Source organism: Alternaria hordeiaustralica (assembly GCF_023758085.1).
Source record: "Alternaria hordeiaustralica strain BMP 2776 chromosome Unknown scaffold_4, whole genome shotgun sequence".
In the NCBI taxonomy this organism is placed as follows: domain Eukaryota; kingdom Fungi; phylum Ascomycota; class Dothideomycetes; order Pleosporales; family Pleosporaceae; genus Alternaria; species Alternaria hordeiaustralica.
Window position 1 is genome coordinate 605,401 of NW_026056776.1, and position 20,679 is coordinate 626,079.

Genomic DNA, 20,679 nt, shown 5'->3' on the forward strand with positions numbered 1-20,679 from the left:
TCAAATTGGCGGACGATATCGACCACACGGTTGATGAGATCTAGCTCGTCTTCCTCGTATTCGACTTCGACCGGAACTTGCTTAGCAATACGCATAGCGATGCCATCTTCTTCCGAGAAGCACAGTATACCGGAACGCGGTCGATCAGTGGTCGCGTTTTCTTCGCCTTGTACGCTCCAGAAAATGCACTGGATCTCATCCTCAGCCGGGTCTGGTACGAGTGAGCCTCTTGAGTTAACGTGTACTTCTAAGCTCATGATGCTCATATACTGAGCTTCGTGCTTAACACTAGTTGTCTTTTGCTTCTGTGAGTACTTGAAGCCATGAGGATTCTTCTGCGTTGGACCTTCTATCTGTGAAATGTGGCTCATTGGGTTGAATTTGCGCACTGGCATAGTTGCCGCCTCGTCTTGTGCCTTGGTTTTAGGCTTCGCCACTTTGCGTTGCTTGACGTGACGGCTGGTCCAGCGCTTCACTTCTTTGAAAGTAGGAGGAGGTCTTGAGAGTTCCCAGTGACGCAAACCACAGTTATGTGATCGTTCTTGATCCATTGTAGCTTGTTTCTTCTTGTCTAACACAACTGCGGGATACTCTCCAATGTTGGCAAGAGAATTACCAGTGGGGTCGAAAGGAGGAAGATACGGTAATGTGGTGCTTTGTAGTTTGAACTCGCGACCCGCATACTCTCTTGGCCGATCTGGAACGTCCTTCTCATCACTGTAATATGCGTCCTGATAGATTACCGGTGGAAGTCCCGCATGCATCATGGTGCCTTTGACGACCTCAGCCGGTGGAGGTAGCGCGCCGTAGTAAACAGTACGATGCTTGTGCTGGAACGATGTATCCAGCCGACGCACTAGAGAGGCTACCTTGGAGCGAGCTTGCGAGGTACTACTGTTCGGCACCATTGGCGAGGTCTTTTGATGCGTCCATGGGGTCACAGGAACGAGTTGCGAAGGTCTGGCCGTAAGATGCTTAGGCCCAGGTGTCTTGGGCCCTTCTTGGGAATTTGAATACCCAGATTGACTCAAGCGATGAAGCGTCTCCGGTGCATTCGGGTTCTTTACTACAGGGAACGAGAAAGTAGTCGGCGCCCCTAAGCCTTGAGCTTTGATACTCGCTTGCGACGATTGACCGGGATGAGGTGGATCGTCGTTCTTGTTCAGGGCGTTGCGAAACGAGACACGCCTATTGGTACTCTGGGTTGTTGCCAGGATTCGTTGACGCTTGTTGTAGTCTTCTTCTGCGGGTTCGAGAGAGCGCTTCCTTTGGCTCATCGGGCTGCTGGACTCTGGTTTTTTGCCGTCGTCATCGGGGTCAACTAGATCAATTCCTTCGTCGATGAGTGCATCTTCAGCTTCTATATCACTAGAGCCCTTGAGTAAAGATACTGTTAGGGGATCCATGGATTGCTCTTCCTCGGTGTCAGAATGATCGTCGGCGTCCGCTGGATTGTGGTCTTCGCCGTCCCCAATGGCACCGTCACTGTGAGGCTGTCTGGGTTCTGGCCCGTCAGACGCAAGCTGAGCGTCAATGTCAACAGGCGCACCACCTTGTTCTAACGCGTTGACATCTTGCTCGATGCCGTCATCTGGAAGCTGCTGTGTAGACAAGACCTCGGGATAGAGATCTTCGATACTATCTACAGCAGTCCTGATGCGCTCCTGGCCAGGGATGGGTTTCACGAAACCGTCAAATTTGGCTTCGCCCTTTCCTTGTCTTTCCTCGATGATTAGCTTTTCGATGAGTTCTCGATACTCCTCTTCGTGAATCCATCCACCGGCCTTGGTGTTCCGCAAATCAGCCGACATGGACACAAGCACTTCAGCAGGAAAAGGACTGCTCGAAGGATCGGAGAGGCCCATACGACGTTTGCGCCGGCGCGTCTCGTCTCTCCAAAGACCGGCCATAGACGGCACGAATTTGTCGTCTGGATTGCGTGGCATTTGGCTCGATCGCTCTAGGAAGTCGTGGTGGATGGGTCGATATTGTAGTTCGTGCCGATTGAGGATGTCCTGGACGCATATATCGACTTCGAGAGTGCAGTGACTTTGGCGTGGGTATTGATCCTCATCGGCTATGAGTTCGTTGGGAATAGACGCATCGTGCCACTTGTGGACAGTGGTATCTACCTCTTCGCTGTCTGGAACGGGTCCCCGGAACTGGACTTTTGCGCAGTTAATCCAGTCGCATCCGTACAGGTTGTAGTCGCACATCCACTGCAGGAGGTACTGCAGGTGACTCTCATATGGCTGGAACACCCGGTTCAAGATTGCTCCTTGATGCAGCAGGTCGGTAAACCGAGTCATATGCATAGGGTTGAGAATGTAGACTTTCAAGAAAATCTTGTATCCAACACTGTATCCAAAGAAGGGTACACCCTTGACAAGAGATATGTGGCCAACGTAGATCGACTTTCCATCGTATGCATTTCGGCGGTACGCGGTGGCGAGGGCGTGGTCAATGGAGGCGCGGAGGTCCAGAATATACGCGTTGACTAGGAGGGGTCAGCTTGATACCAACTGCACGACTGACATACGCACCGACATCCTTCTCCAAGCTGCCATTGTACTCCAGGTATAGGTAAGGCAGCGCTCCATGGATATGAGCGCACACCTTCTGCCCCGTCTCGGTCGCACCAAACGCCCGGATTACGGGTACTTGCGGTGCGCCCAACCGGCCTGCAGGACCGGCATTGCGCCGAAGAAGAGGGTCGATGTCTGTCGGAGCCGCCTGGTAGTTGTCGATGCAGTTCAGGCGAAAGCGGAAAGTATCCATGACGACACAGCCGGTATCCAGGAAGTGTGTGCGAAAGTGGAGTTTCGCATCGTGTTCAGGAGATCATCCAAAATCAAACTCGCGCAGCGCACGCGACAAGGATGTCGGTGGCGGAATGGAGTGAAAGAGACGCGAGGCACAACAAGCGCGACCGAACTCGCGTGGTCCCGTGACGTGCGGGATCGACGCTGCAGCCAGCCCTACGCCACTAGTCGGCGGTCCACTTTGGCCGCCATTCTAAAGCTTCTACCAACTGACAACCTTCACCACTCAACGCGACCGAGGCATCCTCCCACGCCCAACATGCCGCCCTCCCAGCCCAAGAAGCCCGACGTCTCTGCCGCGGCGAAAGAGCGCAACGAATACATCCCCTCGTTCATTTCGAAGAAGCCCTTCTACGCCGTCGACGAGACTGGCGAGGACAACACCGATTACCTCGAGCATCAGCGTCTGCAGAAGCAGGAGCAAGACTCAAAATGGTACGATCGCGGCAAGAAGATCGGCCCGGCTGCGACCAAGTTCCGCAAAGGCGCATGCGAGAACTGCGGTGCCATGACACACAAGAAGAAGGACTGCTTGAGCCGGCCGCGCAAGGCAGGCGCAAAGTTTACGGGCAAGAACATCGAGGCGGACGAGGTCATTCAAGACGTACAACTAGGCTTCGATGCGAAACGCGATCGATGGAACGGCTACGATGCATCACATTTTGAGGAGGTCATCGAGGAGTACAACGCCATGGAGGAGATCCGGAAAAAGGCCAAAGAAGCTGAGAAAGGTGACAAGTCCAATGACGAGGATGAGGGCGACAAGTACGATGCCGAGACGGACATGGGAAGGAAACAGGCCACATCCACACGGAACCTGCGATTACGAGAAGACACGGCAAAGTATCTGCTCAACCTGGATCTCGACTCGGCGAAATATGACCCCAAAACGCGTTCCATGGTCGACAGCGGCGCGACGGCCGACAACGCCGCTCAACTAGTAGCAGAGGAAGGGTTCATGAAGGCGTCTGGAGATGCAGCTGAGTTTGAGAAGGCGCAGCGATATGCTTGGGAGACACAGGAGCGCGGAGACAAGAACAAGCTACATTTACAGGCCAATCCTACGTCCGGCGAGGTCATGCGGAAGAAGCAGCTCAAAGAGGCTGAGGAGATGGCAGCAGCCAGGAAGAAGGCCTTGGCGGAGAAGTACGGCACACAAGAAAAGTTCACCGACGACTCACTTCGAAAGACAGCCGTCACAGAGAACGAGCGATATGTCGAGTACGACGAGCGAGGCGGCATAAAGGGCGCACCAAAAATCAAGGCAAAATCAAAGTACCCAGAGGACGTGCTCCTCAACAACCACACATCAGTCTGGGGCAGCTGGTGGTCCAACTTCCAATGGGGCTTTGCATGTTGTCACTCGACAGTCAAGAACTCGTACTGCACGGGCGAGGCAGGCAAGGAGGCTTTTGAGCTGGCAGATCGGATGCGCACCGGTGCTGACCTGGACGAAGTACCCAAGGAGATAGCATGGAAGGAAGAGGCTGTCCTGGAGGAACACGTACCCAATGCACCCGACCGCGCCGAAAAAGCAAAGAACGATGCTGCCAGTCGGAAACGAGCTCTCGACGAGATGACGGGAGGCGTAAATGAGGAAGAAATGGAAGAGTATCGCCGCAAGAGGACAATGGCCGCGGACCCTATGGCTGCCTATCTCAGCAAGGGAGGGAAAAGTGAAGCGGTTTGAGGTGTCGAGCCTTTCGTGACGGCGTCATAGGTCATCATTATTGTATTCGTAGCATTGCATGGCGTTCATCATACCCTGGAGTCGCATCTAAGATAGCATGTAAAATGACATAGTAGTTCCTGATGATCGCTGCGTTGGCCATGCGTGATCGGTACAGTTCACAGAGCAAGGGTGCGTCCAGCGAAGTCATGCAGCCCTGTTAGTGAAGACGCATCTTGTCGCCCTCCATCACGGATGCCAACTCAGACCCGAGTCGGTTGCGCATGCAGCCGCGTATGCGTTGTTAGTCCATGGCGAAGGCAGCAGTTTAGGCCAGGATGCACAGCCCAAGTGGAGGAGTTCGCGGCACCCGATGCAGCAAGAAGGCGCTTCTAGCTGCATGGCTCGGAAGATTCTAGCTTGAGTAAAGAGGTTTTGCCTGCGAGCAAATCTAGAATTCAGTATTAGATACAAGGGTTAGACCCGGTCGGGGGTGAAGGCGATGACGAAGCGCCAAGCTGCACGAACCACCTCCCGGGGGTCGAGTAGTAGGAGCTCCTCTGATGGTTGACTGACCCAAGAGCGCAACCAAATATCTCAACCCCACACCTCCCCATTTCCGCGCATTGCTTTTGCGCGCCTTCTCCGACACCGACCATTAGCCTTTCCCTCCTACAACTACCTACAACTACGAACAACAAGCTCAGAAGGAGCGCACGGCGACCAAGATGGCGCTCTACGGAAGCTCGCGCAACGTGGACATGGGCAAGTACGTATATCACCATCATTATGCCGGCACCCTTTAGCCTCTGGGCGAGAGATTTCAACAGGAGAAATGTGACATGGCCTAACATGTCTCAATCCAGGCAGGAGTCGGAGCTTGCCATCAACATTCGCAAAGCCACGAGCATCGAAGAGGTCTCCCCCAAGCGTACGTACCGAAACTCCTCAGCACGCGCATGAAACTCACAATAGCGCAGGGAAACACGTGCGAGCATGCATCGTCTACACATGGGATCACAAGAGTTCCGCGTCTTTCTGGCAGGGCATGAAAGTGTAAGAGCGCACCATGGTGCCCAATCCGCCCAATGCTAATAGCATATTCCAGGCAGCCAATCCTCGCCGACGAGGTGCAGACCTTCAAAGCGCTCATTACCGTCCACAAGGTCCTCCAGGAGGGCCACCCTATCGTTCTTAAGGAGGCGCAATCGAACACCAGCTGGCTTGAGAGCCTATCACGGGGCTCCACGGTCGGAGAAGGCATGCGGGGATATGCGCCGCTCATTTCAGAGTACATCTACTATCTTATGGCCAAGCTTGCTTTCCACCGACAACATCCCGAGTTCAATGGTACGACGAGCGGCAGCAAGACGCGAATAACTGGCTGATTGGAATAGGAACCTTCGAGTACGAGGAGTACATCAGCTTGAAGTCGATCAATGACCCTAATGAGGGCTACGAGACCATCTCGGATCTTATGACGCTACAAGATCAGATCGATGCTTTCCAGAAGCTCATCTTCTCACATTTCCGGAGCGGCGCGAACAACGAATGTAGGATAGCGGCGTTGGTGCCACTGGTTCAGGAGTCCTATGGTATCTACAAGTTCATCACCAGCATGTTGCGCGCAATGCACACCAGTAAGGACTAGAGTCTCGGTTGATTTGCGACCCAACTAACCAGCGTAGCACTCGGTGACGACGAAGCGCTCTCTCCTCTCCGCGGCAGATACGATGCCCAGCACTACCGTCTCGTCAAATTCTACTACGAATGCTCGAATCTTAGATACTTGACCAACCTCATTACAGTGCCAAAGCTGCCACAGGAACCACCGAACCTGCTCTCTGAAGATGAGAGTGCGCCCGCGCTACCTCAACGACCCCGCAACGAGAAGCCCGAACCCGCTCGCGCTCCATCAGTCGACCCAGAGCCAATCAACGAGTTCTGGAAAGATAATCAGCGGAGGCAACAAGAGGAATACGAGGCTGAACAGCAGAGACTACAGAGGCAATGGGAGGAGGCTCAGCAACAGCAGCAGCAGCAAGCGATGCAGGCACAACGTGACTTCGAGGAGCAACAACGGCTTCAGGCAGAGCAAGCTCGGTTGGCGCAAGAACAACTCATGCGCGAACAGTACCAACAGCAGACACAGGGTCGCCTTGCTGAGCTTGAGCGAGAGAATCTAAACGCGCGCGCTCAGTACGAACGCGACCAGCTGATGCTGCAACAATACGACCAGCGGATGAAGGCATTGGAGGGCGAGATCAACCAGATGAACCAGAACTTCCAGCAACAGATGGGCTCGCGAGACGATCAGATAAGAGCACTTCAGGAGCAGCTCAACACATGGAGATCAAAGTACGAATCGCTGGCCAAGCTCTATTCGCAATTGCGTCATGAGCATCTTCAGCTGCTACAGAAGTTCAAGGCAGTTCAGCTCAAGGCGAACTCCGCCCAGGAAGCCATTGATGGGCGAGACAAGCTGCAACGCGAGTTGAAGACCAAGAACTTGGAACTGGCAGACATGATTCGCGAGCGCGACCGAGCGCTCATGGAGAAGGACCGTCACACTGGTGGCCACCGTGAGGAGACTGAGAAGCTGAAGAGGGAGCTCCGTGCTGCCCTAGACAGAGCCGACAATCTCGAGCGTGGCAAGGGCTCAGAACTTTCGGCAATGCTGTCAAGACACAACCGAGAAATCGCGGATCTTGAGGAAGCGCTGCGGAACAAGACCCGCGCGCTAGACGAGTTCCAGATGAAGTACCGTGAAGGTGACTCTGACCTGGAGCGTCAACTGCGCGACAAGGAGGAGGAGCTGGAGATCTTCCGTGCTGGTATGGACCAGACGCTACTCGAGCTGAACGAGCTGAAGCTCAACGCTGGTACCAACGATGATGTCCTGGACGGCCACTTGGACACAATTATCCAAGACAGCCTCCAGAAGATCAACGACCTCATCGACTCCGTCCTCCAGAGTGGTGTGCAGCGTGTTGACGATGCGCTGTATGAGCTCGACTCTCCTATGCAAGCCGGAAACCAGAATGCCACTGGCGCGTACGTGCTTTCGCAGATTGAGAAGGCATCAACGTGCACCATGGAGTTCTCGACTGCTTTCAACAACTTCATTGCTGACGGGCCGAACGCCAAGCACGCTGAGGTTATCAACGCCGTCAGCAACTTTGGTGGCGCTATCGTCGATGTGTTGGTGAACACCAAGGGACTGACGCGATTCGCTTCTGATGAGAACAAGGCTGACCAGCTCATCAACGGCGCGAGAGCCTCTGCAACCTCGACCATTAGGTTCTTCCGTAACGTCCAGTCAGTGCGCATGTACGACATGGACGCAGAGCAGAAGATCAACGTTGTCATCAACAACAGCACAGAAGTCGTGCGCAACCTGCAGAGCTTGTCCAAGCTCGCGGACGCTTTCGCACCCAAGAGCAAGATCACCAACGCCTCTGGCGATCTTGGTGACTTGGTCGACAACGAGTTGACCAAGGCAGCCAACGCCATCGACGCGGCCACCGAGCGTCTTTCCAAGCTGATGAAGAAGCCGAGAGACCAGTACTCTACCTACGAGCTCAAGATCCACGACTCCATTCTCGAAGCAGCCATCGCCGTCACAAACGCCATTGCGCAGCTCATCAAGGCCGCCACCGAATCCCAAAAGGAAATCGTGCGCGAAGGACGAGGAAGCATGTCCAAGACCCAGTTCTACAAGAAGCACAACCGCTGGACCGAAGGTCTCATCAGTGCCGCCAAGGCCGTCGCCACATCGACAAACATGCTCATCGAGACCGCCGACGGCGTCATATCCGGTCGCAACTCGCCCGAGCAGCTTATCGTTGCTTCCAACGACGTTGCTGCCTCCACCGCTCAGTTGGTGGCTGCTAGTCGTGTCAAGGCTAGCTTCATGAGCAAGACGCAAGACAGGCTGGAGAGCGCATCCAAGACTGTCACTGCGGCTTGCAGGTCGCTTGTCAGGCAAGTGCAGGAGATCATCGCCCAGAAGAACAGGGACGAGGGCGAGGTTGTCGACTACAGCAAGTTGGGCGACCACGAGTTCAAGGTCCGCCAGATGGAGCAGCAGGTATGTATTCATCAACAATTCTCTGGGGAAGAACAGACGCTAACAAATGATTCTAGGTCGAGATTCTACAGCTCGAGAACTCGCTTGCGCAAGCTAGGACTAGGTTGGGTGAGATGCGCAAGCTTTCTTACCTTGAAGAGTAGATGGTCTGCACGTTGGCGCTTGTTCGTTCGTGTGGATAGCTGCTGGTTTATCGTGGATAGTTACCATTCATTATTATTGTCTCATGGTGGACACCCTCTTTGTAAACAAAGCTTGTTCTTCTTCCTCTATAGTTCGAAAGGGAAATCAAGAATGCCTTTGGCATTTGTTGTGATTGACGTTATCTTTCGTGTGAACATTTCTTATCTATCGTACATGAACCCACATCGTCCTATCTCAACTTTTTCTCTTCAGCCCCATGATGGGTGATCATTCCATCCGAGATCGCCTCAGCTGAAGATCCAGAGGGAAACCCTCTTCCTCCCCCTTCTTGTACAAGACCAAAGCCTCCTCAACCGTAAACATAACCCCCCTCTCAATCCTGGCTTTCGCCTTCGCCTCTTTCAGCTCAACCTGCCTCGAACGAATCTTCTCCAGACAAGCTTTCATCTCGTCGGCAGCCAGAGCGCGCTTCTTCTCCTCAGCCTCGCGCTTCTTCTCTGAAGCTTGGCGCTCCAGCTTGCCGACTTCGATGCCAATCATCTTGGCCGAAAACTCATCCGCGGAGACAATGTCGTCCGCAAGCTCTCCCACCTCCTCTGCTCGGAAGGCGGGTTGCTGGTCTGTAGTCTCGAACCCAGGCCATGTAGGTGGGTTTTGTTCATCCCACAACCTCATGTAGGTTGGTAGGTATGTCAAGAGATGAACTTCATCACACTGTTAGCATCATGTAGGCTCCAGGGTATGTTGAGAACTCACCTGCGCAACCCTCATAGGCCTTGACGGCACCAAGATGCTCACCCACCAAGACATCCTTGATACAGGGACAGTAGATGATCGGACGGTTTGGGCGGGGGTCTTGGTAGACGAGATGGCCGCACACCAGGCAGAAACGTACAAGCCGGTTTGAGCCGAGATGGTATGTCGTTCCCCGGAGTAGGTCGTCGTGTTCATCTCCTGTTGTGGGTACGCCGCATGTCAGGTCGCAGTCTCTGCACACGCCCAGGAATTTGTCGTCGAATTCGGGGTCGTTGGGAAGAATGGGGTAGACTTGGAAGCATAGCCGGCAGCCAAGATAACCCTGGCCTTTGGTGTACGGGTTGAGGGTGTATGGGGTGCACTTGGCATGCGCGCGCCTCACTACGAATGCTATCTTGTCTTGGAGCTTGAGGCCATGAGAAAAGCCTACTTCGACCAGTGGGCGGAAATGGCGATGGGTTTGGCAGAGGCGGAGTGCGGTCTGGTAGTCGGTTGCTTGGATAATGCCACAGAGGACGACTGGCGGTAGATCCAATAGGCTTCTGCGCTGTTCGGGGCTGACAGGGGCCTTGATCTGAAGTCCTTTGCTACAAGGTTAGTCGGAAGGTTAGTCAAGATCCAAGAAGCGAAATAGAAGAAGCGAAGTAGAAGAACTGAGGTAGAAGAAGCGACGTAGAAGCAAGAAAGAGAGAAATGTAGAGGCAATGCACGGAGGTTAGTCAAGTCGTACAAATCCAGAGTAAGGTTTCGGGCTCCAGTGTCGTTTGCTCGATGGTCAGCGCTCTGTTGGGCAGCGACGCCAGAGTTGGGCTGTGCCATCTTCTGAGCAGAGAATGTGAGAGCTTGGTAGCAGCTGATATCTGGCTGTGATCTGGCTGTGATCTGGTCGTGATCTGGTCGTGATCTGGCCGTGATTTGACTGTGCTTCACAAGTATTCCTAGACGCTGTATTCAATCACGTAAGTTGTGCTCGGTTAGTGAATGATCAAGTGTTGGCAGGTTCTTGTCAACAAAAGAACGAGTTCAAAATGGTTGTTTGTGCCCAGGTGCCTGTAGATAAGTGGGGCTGGCTTAGCGGGACACGCGATCACGTGCCCGGCCTAGCGCGCTTCTCGAGTAAACAGTGATGGAGACAATGCGCCCGCTATAGCATCTATTGACCGACTTCGTAGTACATCGAAATCCGTCGCAGTCTGCGATTATATCATCATGCCTACCGCCACGAACCCACAATCGCGCTCTCCATCTCCCACACCCGCTCGACCCATCGCAGACGCACCCGGCCCGCGCGCGCAAGGTCTGATCAATGTATTCAATCAAGCCTCCAAAGCGACCTTAGACAAGTGTTCGGCCAAGAACTTCGCTTCGTGCTTCCCAACGGCTGCACAGTATAGCCCAGAGGTTCTGGACAACTTGAGAGGGCAAATTGTGGATCAATTGGACCGGACATGGAAGAGCAACTTCGAGGACATCATGGAGAGGAGGAATGTGGTTAGGCTGCTCAACTCGCTGGACCAGTGCATAGAGGATGCGAAACTCAGGAAGAAACGCGCTGAAGCGAGCGCCAATGGTGGACCTGTGGAGACGCCTGTGCCGTAAGCTTTGCGAATGCGCCCGCTCTTGTTACTCTCGAATACTGACTCGAGAGCATAGACCGCATACACTTACTCCAGCCGAAATACATCTAGCGCACCTTATGCCGTTCCTCGAGAAGCAAGCGACCGATATGAACACTAAGCTCGTCGAGACTCAGCAGTCAAACACCGAGCTACTTTCGACCGTCACCGCACAACGCGCCGAGATAGAAGCCCTAGTACGAGGCCTAGAGAATGTCATACAAGATCTGGATGCTAGCGCGCAGATTATGGCACAAGACGATGTTCAAGAATTGAGCAGAGAGACTAGGGATCTTGAGATGGAGATGAGGACATGATACTGCAGGGAAGAGCAATACCCCTAGGATACTAGGAGCTTTTATCTTGAAGACTCGGAAAGATATCGCGTCTCTACCACGATCGCGCCACGCGCTCAGAACCAGCGTCAGGCCGCTAGCACTGGGTCCGAAACCCCGCTTAGTTACCCGAACAGGGCTCTCGTCAGAGCCACGCATGCCTGAGACGTACAGGAGGAAGATGGCGGCGAAACCATACTCGCAGATGACGAGAGAAGATAGATGCGGAAACGGCGGTCGAGAGGACGCATGGTGATAGTTGCTGAGATCGCAAGTTCCTACTAGTGGAATGCAGCAAATGGACGTGTCAGCTACCGCGAGGGCGAAGAAGAGAGGTATCAGGTGCATTAAGGTTGACAGCAGGAGTTGAAGGCTCGATAACAGACGTTTGACCATTGTCGCAAAGGATAAGACACAAATGCGTTGTACAATGTACTTATGAATAATATAACAGTATCATGAGTATACGCATCTGTTCATTCCAAACCTGGATTATACACACATCACTCATATTACCCTACCCACTCTATGGCATATAGCACTTGAGCAACGAACCCAAACTCAACTCGCTCCCCGTCTGCAACAGAAGATTCAACGCGCCAGTACCAAGGTACACAGGGCACTTGATCGCCTGCGCCTCATCCACAGCCTGCTTCAACGATTCCGCGTACCCTCCAAGCACCTTACCCTTCCCATCCTCCTTGCCTTCCAAAACAGCAATCATCTTCGCACCCGCATCCTTGAACATGGCGCTTCCACCCGCGGCATCACACGCCAGCTCGTAGAACTGCGGTAATGGGATACCGACGTGCTTGGCTAGCGAGATGGCTTCAGCTGCGGAGACGAGGTGGATGCCGGTTAGGAGGTTTACTACGAGCCGGAGCTTTGCTTCTTTGTCCTCGGCTGAGAGGCTGCTTTGGATGCTGGTGACAGGCTCAGAGGTCCACAGGCGGACGAGGCCTGAGTCGTCGTTGGCGCCCCAGCCGCGGTCGAGGGCGGAGAAGTAGACTTGTTCGGCGGCTGAGCAGAGGGTGGCTGGGAAGGCTACGCTGCGGGACATGGATGTGATGATTCCCTGTTTTGTTATTGTTAGTACAATGCCACATCACTTCGGGATCCCCAGGGTGGAGGGTTACTTACAGTATCCTTCAGGATAATCGTTACAGCACTCGCCCCAGGGAAATAGTCTTCCTTCAGCGTCCTCTGACTGCGATTTTCAAACATCCAACTCCAGCCCGTACTCCCGAGCACCTTGTCGTACACGTCCTGTCCGTTCAAGCCCAGTCTAGCAGCGAACCCGTATGCTTCGCTGAGAGACAGAATCTGGATTGCCGCAAGCACCTGATGAACCATCTTCATGTTGCTGCCAGCACCGATCCCGCCATCAACGATGAAAAGCTTGGAAGGGGCGGACATTTCTTCGAGTAGCCATTGGCCTTTTGAAAACGCGGCAGATGAGGCGCCCGCCATGATGGAGAGAGTGCCGTCTGCGGCTCGGCCTGCACCACCGGAGACAGGTGCATCAATGAACAGGACATCATCGCGGCCGATATCTACCAGCTCTTTCTCTACACTCTTCGCGTATGCACTTGGTACTGTCGAGCACAGCAAGAGTGTCGCTCCCTTTGGCAAAGCGTTCACAATACCGTCTTTGTCGAAAAGCGCGGGCTGAGCCTGCATGGCCGATGCGACCATGACGATGTAGAAAGGCTTGTCTTTTGCAGAGTCTGAGAGTGATGTTGATGGTGTGCCGCCCGCAGCCTTGAACTTCTCCAGCGAAGGAGGGTAGACGTCGAAGCCGGTTACGGGGTAGCCTTGCTTGACGAGATGCGTGGCCATGCCCATGCCCATTGCGCCTAGGCCGCAGAAGCCGATTTGGGGTTTAGAAGACATTGTTGTGGTGTTCGTGGTGTCTTCCTGGTTTGGTTTGAAAGGGGGAACAGCTTGGTGTCCCAAAGTATCCTATCTCAACACTGGGTTCCAACGTTGACGCGACGAATACTGCACGGAAGCCGTTATCCACAGATGCGGTAGTTCTCTTCGGTGTCACTCTTCTTTATGCTGTTCCCAATATCTAGCTCTTTCTTAATTGCGATACAACCGATTTGACGTCTCAAGTTGAGAGTTGGAGTCAAGATGTCAGTCACAAAACATCGACCACGAACTTCTCTCCCATCACCCCACAGTTCAACGTCACACGCCGCTACGTTCCCCAGGGAAAATGGCCTTGGGCCGGCAAAAGACCCGTCTTCGGTCATTGACATTCATCCTGGTTGCCCCGCACTATGAGCGAAACCGGTTAGGTGGGGTATCTCTCACCCGCCGAAAGTGGGTCGTCGGCAAATGACCGATGGCAGGCTGTGTTGGGGAACCCGGCCGCACCAAGATTGGACATTGAGCATCGGCGGGCGGGCCGGCTCGATGAAAAGATGCTGCGGCTTGTTGATGAGAACGAAGTGTGTCCGGCCGGTGGGCTTCAGGTTCGGGTCAATGTATGCCGTGATAGCGATTGAATACAGACTCACATGGTGCTGCAACGATGAGAGTTTCTGGACTTCAATCAAATAACGATAAATGCGGGTGTCGTATCATTTTCAACGAAGCATATAGATTATCTCATTACACTATTACTGCAAGGTTCATACAACGCGCGGTGAAAATCGTCAAAAAGTCATGATATCCGTGTGCCCCAAACCAGACTTCAGCTTCTAGTGAGATTCGTCATCCAGAAAGCTTTCCATCACATAGCCCAAGCCACATTAATCGGATATATCGGATCCAAAACTGCAGTGTCGTCGCTCATTCCATCGGGGGTATAAGTCGTCAGTCCTCGTGAAGACGGACTATTAGTGGACAGAGAGTGGAAAACTGCTTAAGCCGTCAGTGTGACGTCTAAGCAGCAACAACCCTCTCGTCCTCGCGACCGCGCTGGTGCTCACTAGCGATGGTGGAAGTGACATCGTCGTCAAGATCTTCGCCCTCGTAGCCGTTGCCCTGGTGCTGCTCAGCAGGGATCCACAAGCCAGACTCCCTGTCGAGGGCCTGGTCTTGGCCAGAGAGGTCAACACCCTCGCCCATGTTGCGGTTCTGGTTGCGGCGACGCTGAGAAAGGGTGCGCGATCGCTGGGAGAGCTTGGAGGAGACAGAGGCGTTCTGAGACACCCAGTTGGTAAGGGCATCCTCGCAGTCTTGGATGATGCTGTGGCATGTTAGTGGGGGGTTCTCATTGAAATGAATAGAGAAACTTACGCCTTGCTAGCCTCATAGCCATCGTAAGCTTGGCGGGTCTCTCCGGGAGTGACGGGGGTGTCGTCAACAAGCTCGAGCAAGTGCTTTCCGTAGCCGGCAATGATAGCCAGCTTCTCGCAGTGCTCGCGCATAGCATCGAATTGGTACGTGAAAGCTGCCTTGAGCTTCTCACGGGTGATGTTGGAAAGTTGGGCCTCTGCGACGAGGGACTCGGCCTCAGCGCGTACAAGCTCCTGCTCAAGGACAACAATCTTGGGAGAGTTGGGCTCCTTGTACTTCAACTGAGCAATCTGATCGGTGATCTTCTGCTTGCCTATTTGAACGTAAGCATCAATCGGACAGCGCGCATGTAGAGTACTTACGGTCACGGCTGGGCTGGACGGAAGCCTCAATGTTGCGGATGCTCTTGATGGTGACGCGGTATTGGTCGTAACGGTCAACGTACTGGTCCTCGAGCTCACCGATCTCGTAGATGAGGACACCGAGCTTGTCAGTGACGTCAGAGACGTCGTCGTCGCAAGCCTCGCCCCAGATGGAGAGTTGTTGCTGTGTGGCCAGTTAGTACTACGTAGAGTCACACAGGGTTGTGCAAGCTTACTGCGACCTCCATGCGCTCCCTGGAAACAAGCTCCATGCTGCGCATGACGTTCTTCTCCATCTTGACAAGTTGTGACAGCTTCTTTGCAAGGTCGGGTCCGAAGGCACCAGCGGACTTGTGGCGGAAGGTGTGGCCTGTATGGTAGAAGACCAGTCAGCAACTGTAACATGAAAAAGCATTCTCTGAACGGTCTGGACGCTATCCGGGAGCATCAACGATCGAAATGGTCGTCGTCGCTGAACCATGCGACGAGCTCTGCACATACGGTGTGCAAAAATGGCATTAAGCGAAGCTCCTCGCACGATTCGCGTCGTGGCTGGAAACAAGACCAAAGCGGGCAGAATCGTATCGAGAGGACGTACCGATGTTGGCCTTGCCAAAGAAGCGTCCGCTCTTAGTCGAGGACGAAGGGGGCGGGGGACTCTGAATCTGCGACGCCGTGGGCGCGCGAGACTGGCGCATGCTGTAGGTTCTGTGCATATTGGCGGTGGTGTTCTGGCGATTGATCAAGTGTGGATTGGGGGAATGTATTCGTGCTTGAAGTTTCGGGGGCGGCGCGGTGTTGATATGGAAGGCGCAGAGATGTCGCGGTATGACGGAGGTTTTGTTTAGGGGACTTCAATGACGTAGCGTTTGCCTAGCCCCACTCTCCCCGTGGCGATCATGTTCTCGGGCACGCTACCTTCCCTCACATCATGCACATCCTCCACACTGCGACATTGGCACGCCCAAACCAGCATAGAGCATCCTTCTACGACCCTGAGTACCTGCATTCGACCCAGACCCTTTCTCGTGGTTTGCACCCGTATGCGACACACATATTGTACACAATCAGACAATGGTTGCCCTGCTTGCGCTGATCCTACCTAGCTTGGGGCCAGAACTTTTGGCGCCAGTGGCTATGTTCAATCCGGCTGATGTGACGTTGATGTGTGCCTGTTTTCGGGACCTATGGGCGCCATGACAACCGCACTACCAGGAAATCGTCTCTCCCTAGATCCTCGGAGAGAGCCATTCAAGTCGTCTATAAATCAGGTTGCGCATCTATTAAGGTTCAAATGGGTACTTTCTGTAGGTTTTCAATGCTCGCCAGGACAGCGACTATATGGCAGCGGAGATATTGCTGTAGACAGAGGGAGTTGGTTGCCGGAGGTTCCGCGACGTGTGTGTACAGCACTGGTGCAGAGTGGTTGTCTTTGCAATTACAAATTTTCGCTTGCAATGGCAAGCTTTGGCCAATGGCAGAAACTTGGTTTTCTCAAAGTCTACACTGCCCATGTATAATTCGTGCATAAAACAATGGTATATCGTCGAAACATCTTGCTCGGAACTAATACATCGCTCCGTCATGCAGCGAGTTGGCGAAGACACTGAGAATGCTACCTGCTTCGCCCAGGCCAGTAGTTGGGCGCAGAGCCCAGAAGATAAGTTCGCCCTCCCGCGGTGACCGGCGGTGGTGCACAGCTAGCGATGCTAGTCCCACTGCGAATACAGTTGTCACACCTAGGAGGGTGTTGACGAACAACGGAGACGGGACCTCAGATCTGATGCGCTTTGATACTAGCGTTGGCTGTGAGACAACGACGTTATGCCGTCGAGACAAGGCAGACAGTCCAGGAATGTTGCCCAAGATCTCCTTCGCACTAGCTACCGTACTGGAGGCGAGAGTCTGTGATCTTGCTGTCCATGGTAGAGAAGTACTTCTTAGGAGTTTCTTCGCGCCCGTAGAAACAGACCAGACCTCTACAGGGTCGACCTCGTCGGTGTAGAAGAAATCCTTGCGCAACTTACGAATGTATGCTCCGATGCGTGGATACTTGGTCTGGATAGTCTCCCTAAGCCAAGCTTGGGGCACCGTTGGGTAGTACAGCAGGGACAGATAGCCAAAGGCAAGAGAGTCCAAGCTAGAAGGCTGCTCTCCACGAAAGAGATGGTCGTGTTTCCCCAATAGATCTGATAAGGGATCCAGGAGCTCACCCGACAGAGCATCCAGTCTAAAGCGCGCAGCGTATACTTGGCCACCTAGGAGACCGCCTAGACCCTTTCCACGTCCCATGCTCATGGCGCTGGGTTGACTTTCGGTCGGTATGCCGGCTGCCCTTTTTGCGGCCTCATATTCGGACGAAGCAGTGCCCCGACCCGGCGCAAAGCCTTCCTCAGCTGTAGTATCCACATCCAAGCTACTGAGTCCCATGTGCGCCGTCCGGGCTCTCGCAAGGTCTCGTCGTTTCGGCGGGACGGTGTAGTTGGCATACCATGGCAGGATTGCGGTATAAGCGGACGAGGTCGCCGTGTTGTAGTTTTCGGCAGAGACGTAGAGGGACAGGTCGATCAGAGGCGTCGCCGTGGACTGGAGAAACGTGATGAAACTAGAAATGTGTTAGAACACGCCTAGTACTTGGTCGTTGGGTACCCACGCCGTCCTGTCGGTCCGCTGTCTACTGGATAGGTTGGCATCGAGGTCATTGGTAACTGCAGGGTGATTACGGAGGTATGCGACAATATCCTCGAAGCCGGATGCGGTCGCAACATCGTCATCAAAAAGGATCGGCAGGCTCTCTGCTGCTGTGTAAGAATGTACATCGGCCACGGTGGGGTTGCAGTCCTGTACCTGTGGCGCCAACCGTGGGGTCGTGCTCCGCGACGAGTGTCCAGTCGCCCTTGGGGATCACGCGCTGGCAGTAAGCAACCGTCGCTATGCATTCCGGCTCTATTGAGGGGAGGCCAAAGGCTGGGCCCCATACATGAAGCTCAAGCACCATGTCTTGTGCCGTGTTGCGGTGCGCTGTTGGTCTGGGAGATCCTGACGCACTTCTCTACAACCTCTGCGCACGCCGATCGGAACGTTCCTAGCGTCGGAACGCGTGCACGTGAACACGCATCATCGTTGGTTTCCATGCTCCCAGCTGCACTTGCTTGATAACATTGTCGACATCAAACCTTCACAACTCCAATATGGCACCACTCCGACGCTACTTGCGGATTACAAAACATTCGGTCCTTGAGGTCCGCATCTATCTCGACAGACCTGTTGACGCTGAGGCATGGCTGTTGAAACGCGATGATCCAGCACTGCCACGCGTCATTCAGGCCATACGACCGCTTGTACTGCCCAAACTGCGAGAAGAAAACGAGCGGGGTAAAGGCCGAGGTGGTGCCAAATCTAAAAAGAAGGGAGTGAAGGATGTTGTCGTTGAAGGTAAGCTGCATGAAGCCCTGTTGAACTATCTACGATACAAGCATCCCCGCATATATGCTGCAGTCTTACTCAGACGGCTAACATCACGTCAGATGATTTCGAGGTTTCGATCTTCTTGACGGACCTATCCTCCCGCCACTCCGTTCTGACCAAGCAAAAGATCTTCAAAGACAAGGCCCGCATCCAGAGCAACTCGGGCAAACTCACCAACTGGCTGACAACCGGAACTAGCGATCAGCCTGTCGTTATCAACGAAGATGCCGCAGATCCGATAGTCATCAGAGAGGAGGACGACGAGCCTATCAATCTTGCTGATATCCCTGCAGCCGACGTAGCTGGAAAGCAGCCTGAACGTTCAGCACGACCAAGACGCCGAAGAGGCAACAAGGAGCATGATGGAATCGGCGATGATACGGACAGCGAAAGTTCGGATCTTTTTGTCCCCGAGCCTCCTGCCAATGGCAGCAAGACGAAGGCTACCACAAGGGATGAGGATCAGGCCAGTGATGAGGAACCACAAGCAGATGATAAGAAAAAGCTTGGTCTCAATACATCATATGACGGCTTCAGTATCTACGGCCGTATACTATGTCTTGTCGTTAAGCGCCGTGGCGTGCGAAATCCGGCAGGAGCGAGTGGCGCAACTTCCAGCCAGGCAATGCTCGAGAATTGGGTGTCTACGCAAGCTGTGGCTGAACAGCTTGACGACGATGAAGACGCCGTTTGAACAGATCCAGCAAGCTAGTGCTAGCTGGCCGGTAATTCTACCATGACAGCTGTGGACTGATACGATCGCGGACTACTAGAGACAAAAATAACAAGGGCGGTCACGATTCGCCGACCCTGAACACGACAAGTTCATGACAGGCTTCATCCACGTGGAACGCACTGTGCTGAACCATTATACCGGATAAATGCGCGGTCCTTCAAGAAGCCCCTGCGCAATAGGTGGCTGGCTTAGTGAACCATTCTCCCAGAGGGCACAACATGCGCCACGATTTTCGCGCGCCATCTTGTGTACGCACGCCTCATCTTACCACAGACGCGGCCAATATCCTAATTGGGACTTGATGAGGATAATGAAACTGAAACAAAGCACACAGAGGTGCTGATGCATTGACAAAGGTGGGAGGATCAGTCGGCTTTCCGGTACGACAAGGCGTGCTATTGTATCTAAATGCAGATTTTTTGGCTCGATCGATACATTGAACATTGCGACACAGCTCCACAGCTCGCTGATCGAAAACGAATGTGAGGAACCACTGCCTTGGCGAGCGTGAACTCGGTGCTTCTCCGGCGTGCACGCTTCCAGAGTCGTCTCGTCTTTGTCTTGTTCGAGTCCTTTCACAGGTAGCGCTTCGGGCTCGCCGGCCTGGCACAGCCCAATCCGCTTGCGCGCGAAAGTGAAGGAGCGTAAGCCACACAGAGTGCGGCAGCGGCGCCGAGACATGATGCGCGTACCTGCAGCAGCGTGCCTGGAGTCCTCTCCACACCGAGCTATTGATCTGCTGATGACGATCGCCTTGATCCACCGCCGTTATCGCACTATGGCTGCCATGCTTTGGCAGAATCAATACCATCTATATAATGACGCGGTGTTCGGCTAGCCACGACGACGAAAGCGGAGCCGGAGGATAGAGTTCAGTGCCAATACGACGTTTCTTTTTCGGCGACCTGAACGCCGCAGTCATTGCTGCAAGCAGTCCTGCATTAGGAACTACGAGAGGGCTTATTGAATCAGACAGCCTCAAGATGAAAAGTTTGTCGGTCGAAAGGTGCCGTGATTACTTACTGCAGTCTGCATGGCGGCCGCCCCTGCAGCTCAAACTACACATACTCTACCAGTGTGGCTCCAATCTTATGGGCTGTCAATTAACGGCAGACATGCTAACGCTCGGTCTCCTGTCGTCTCTCCGCGCTGGCCAGTTGGTTGGAACGCTTGTCAGCCCTAAAGTCTTTTACTGGGATGAGACCAGATCTTCGATGCTGTCGCATGTCTTCGCATTGGACTGTAACACCTGCGCATTCCTTCTCCACCAAGCTGAAACAGCTGCTCTTTGGAAGCGTTGAGACTGAGCTACTGAACTACCGAAGGGGGTGGCGATGGTGAGGACGATACTTGCTGTGTTGAGTTTGACGCATCGTCTGCCCCTGCAAATCTAATCGCTTACCTTCGACGATGAGCGCATCGCCGCACTTTT

The 20,679-nt window shown here is 53.8% G+C and overlaps 8 protein-coding genes across 8 annotated transcripts; 4 read left to right on the forward strand and 4 right to left on the reverse strand.

The window, feature by feature from the left end:
- Window positions 1-3,081: 3,081 nt before the first annotated feature.
- SLU7 (mRNA splicing protein) lies at window positions 3,082-4,512 on the forward strand (the record flags this gene model as incomplete). The annotated part of the gene is made up of 1 exon (XM_049385612.1): window positions 3,082-4,512. The coding sequence occupies one exon, from the start codon at window positions 3,082-3,084 to the stop codon at window positions 4,510-4,512; it is 1,431 nt and encodes a 476-aa protein (XP_049246489.1).
- Window positions 4,513-5,219: 707 nt separating this feature from the next.
- J4E84_002995 (uncharacterized protein) lies at window positions 5,220-8,724 on the forward strand (the record flags this gene model as incomplete). The annotated part of the gene is made up of 7 exons (XM_049385613.1): window positions 5,220-5,260; window positions 5,358-5,422; window positions 5,472-5,547; window positions 5,600-5,841; window positions 5,889-6,131; window positions 6,180-8,581; window positions 8,638-8,724. The coding sequence occupies 7 exons, from the start codon at window positions 5,220-5,222 to the stop codon at window positions 8,722-8,724; spliced, it is 3,156 nt and encodes a 1,051-aa protein (XP_049246490.1).
- Window positions 8,725-8,992: 268 nt separating this feature from the next.
- On the reverse strand, window positions 8,993-9,400 carry J4E84_002996 (uncharacterized protein; the record flags this gene model as incomplete). Its single annotated transcript, XM_049385614.1, has 1 exon — window positions 8,993-9,400. The coding sequence occupies one exon, from the start codon at window positions 9,398-9,400 to the stop codon at window positions 8,993-8,995; it is 408 nt and encodes a 135-aa protein (XP_049246491.1).
- A 1,290-nt stretch (window positions 9,401-10,690) lies between these two features.
- Window positions 10,691-11,414, forward strand: J4E84_002997 (uncharacterized protein; the record flags this gene model as incomplete). Its single annotated transcript, XM_049385615.1, has 2 exons — window positions 10,691-11,076; window positions 11,135-11,414. The coding sequence occupies 2 exons, from the start codon at window positions 10,691-10,693 to the stop codon at window positions 11,412-11,414; spliced, it is 666 nt and encodes a 221-aa protein (XP_049246492.1).
- Window positions 11,415-11,958: 544 nt separating this feature from the next.
- On the reverse strand, window positions 11,959-13,325 carry J4E84_002998 (uncharacterized protein; the record flags this gene model as incomplete). Its single annotated transcript, XM_049385616.1, has 2 exons — window positions 11,959-12,507; window positions 12,573-13,325. 2 exons carry the CDS (start codon window positions 13,323-13,325, stop codon window positions 11,959-11,961), a joined length of 1,302 nt encoding a protein of 433 aa, XP_049246493.1.
- Window positions 13,326-14,324: 999 nt separating this feature from the next.
- Window positions 14,325-15,759, reverse strand: PIL1 (Eisosome core component; the record flags this gene model as incomplete). The annotated part of the gene is made up of 5 exons (XM_049385617.1): window positions 14,325-14,631; window positions 14,682-14,994; window positions 15,044-15,227; window positions 15,280-15,413; window positions 15,642-15,759. 5 exons carry the CDS (start codon window positions 15,757-15,759, stop codon window positions 14,325-14,327), a joined length of 1,056 nt encoding a protein of 351 aa, XP_049246494.1.
- An 850-nt stretch (window positions 15,760-16,609) lies between these two features.
- Window positions 16,610-18,041, reverse strand: J4E84_003000 (uncharacterized protein; the record flags this gene model as incomplete). The annotated part of the gene is made up of 3 exons (XM_049385618.1): window positions 16,610-17,648; window positions 17,697-17,838; window positions 17,891-18,041. 3 exons carry the CDS (start codon window positions 18,039-18,041, stop codon window positions 16,610-16,612), a joined length of 1,332 nt encoding a protein of 443 aa, XP_049246495.1.
- Window positions 18,042-18,234: 193 nt separating this feature from the next.
- On the forward strand, window positions 18,235-19,205 carry J4E84_003001 (uncharacterized protein; the record flags this gene model as incomplete). The annotated part of the gene is made up of 2 exons (XM_049385619.1): window positions 18,235-18,478; window positions 18,571-19,205. 2 exons carry the CDS (start codon window positions 18,235-18,237, stop codon window positions 19,203-19,205), a joined length of 879 nt encoding a protein of 292 aa, XP_049246496.1.
- Between the last annotated feature and the right edge of the window lie 1,474 nt (window positions 19,206-20,679).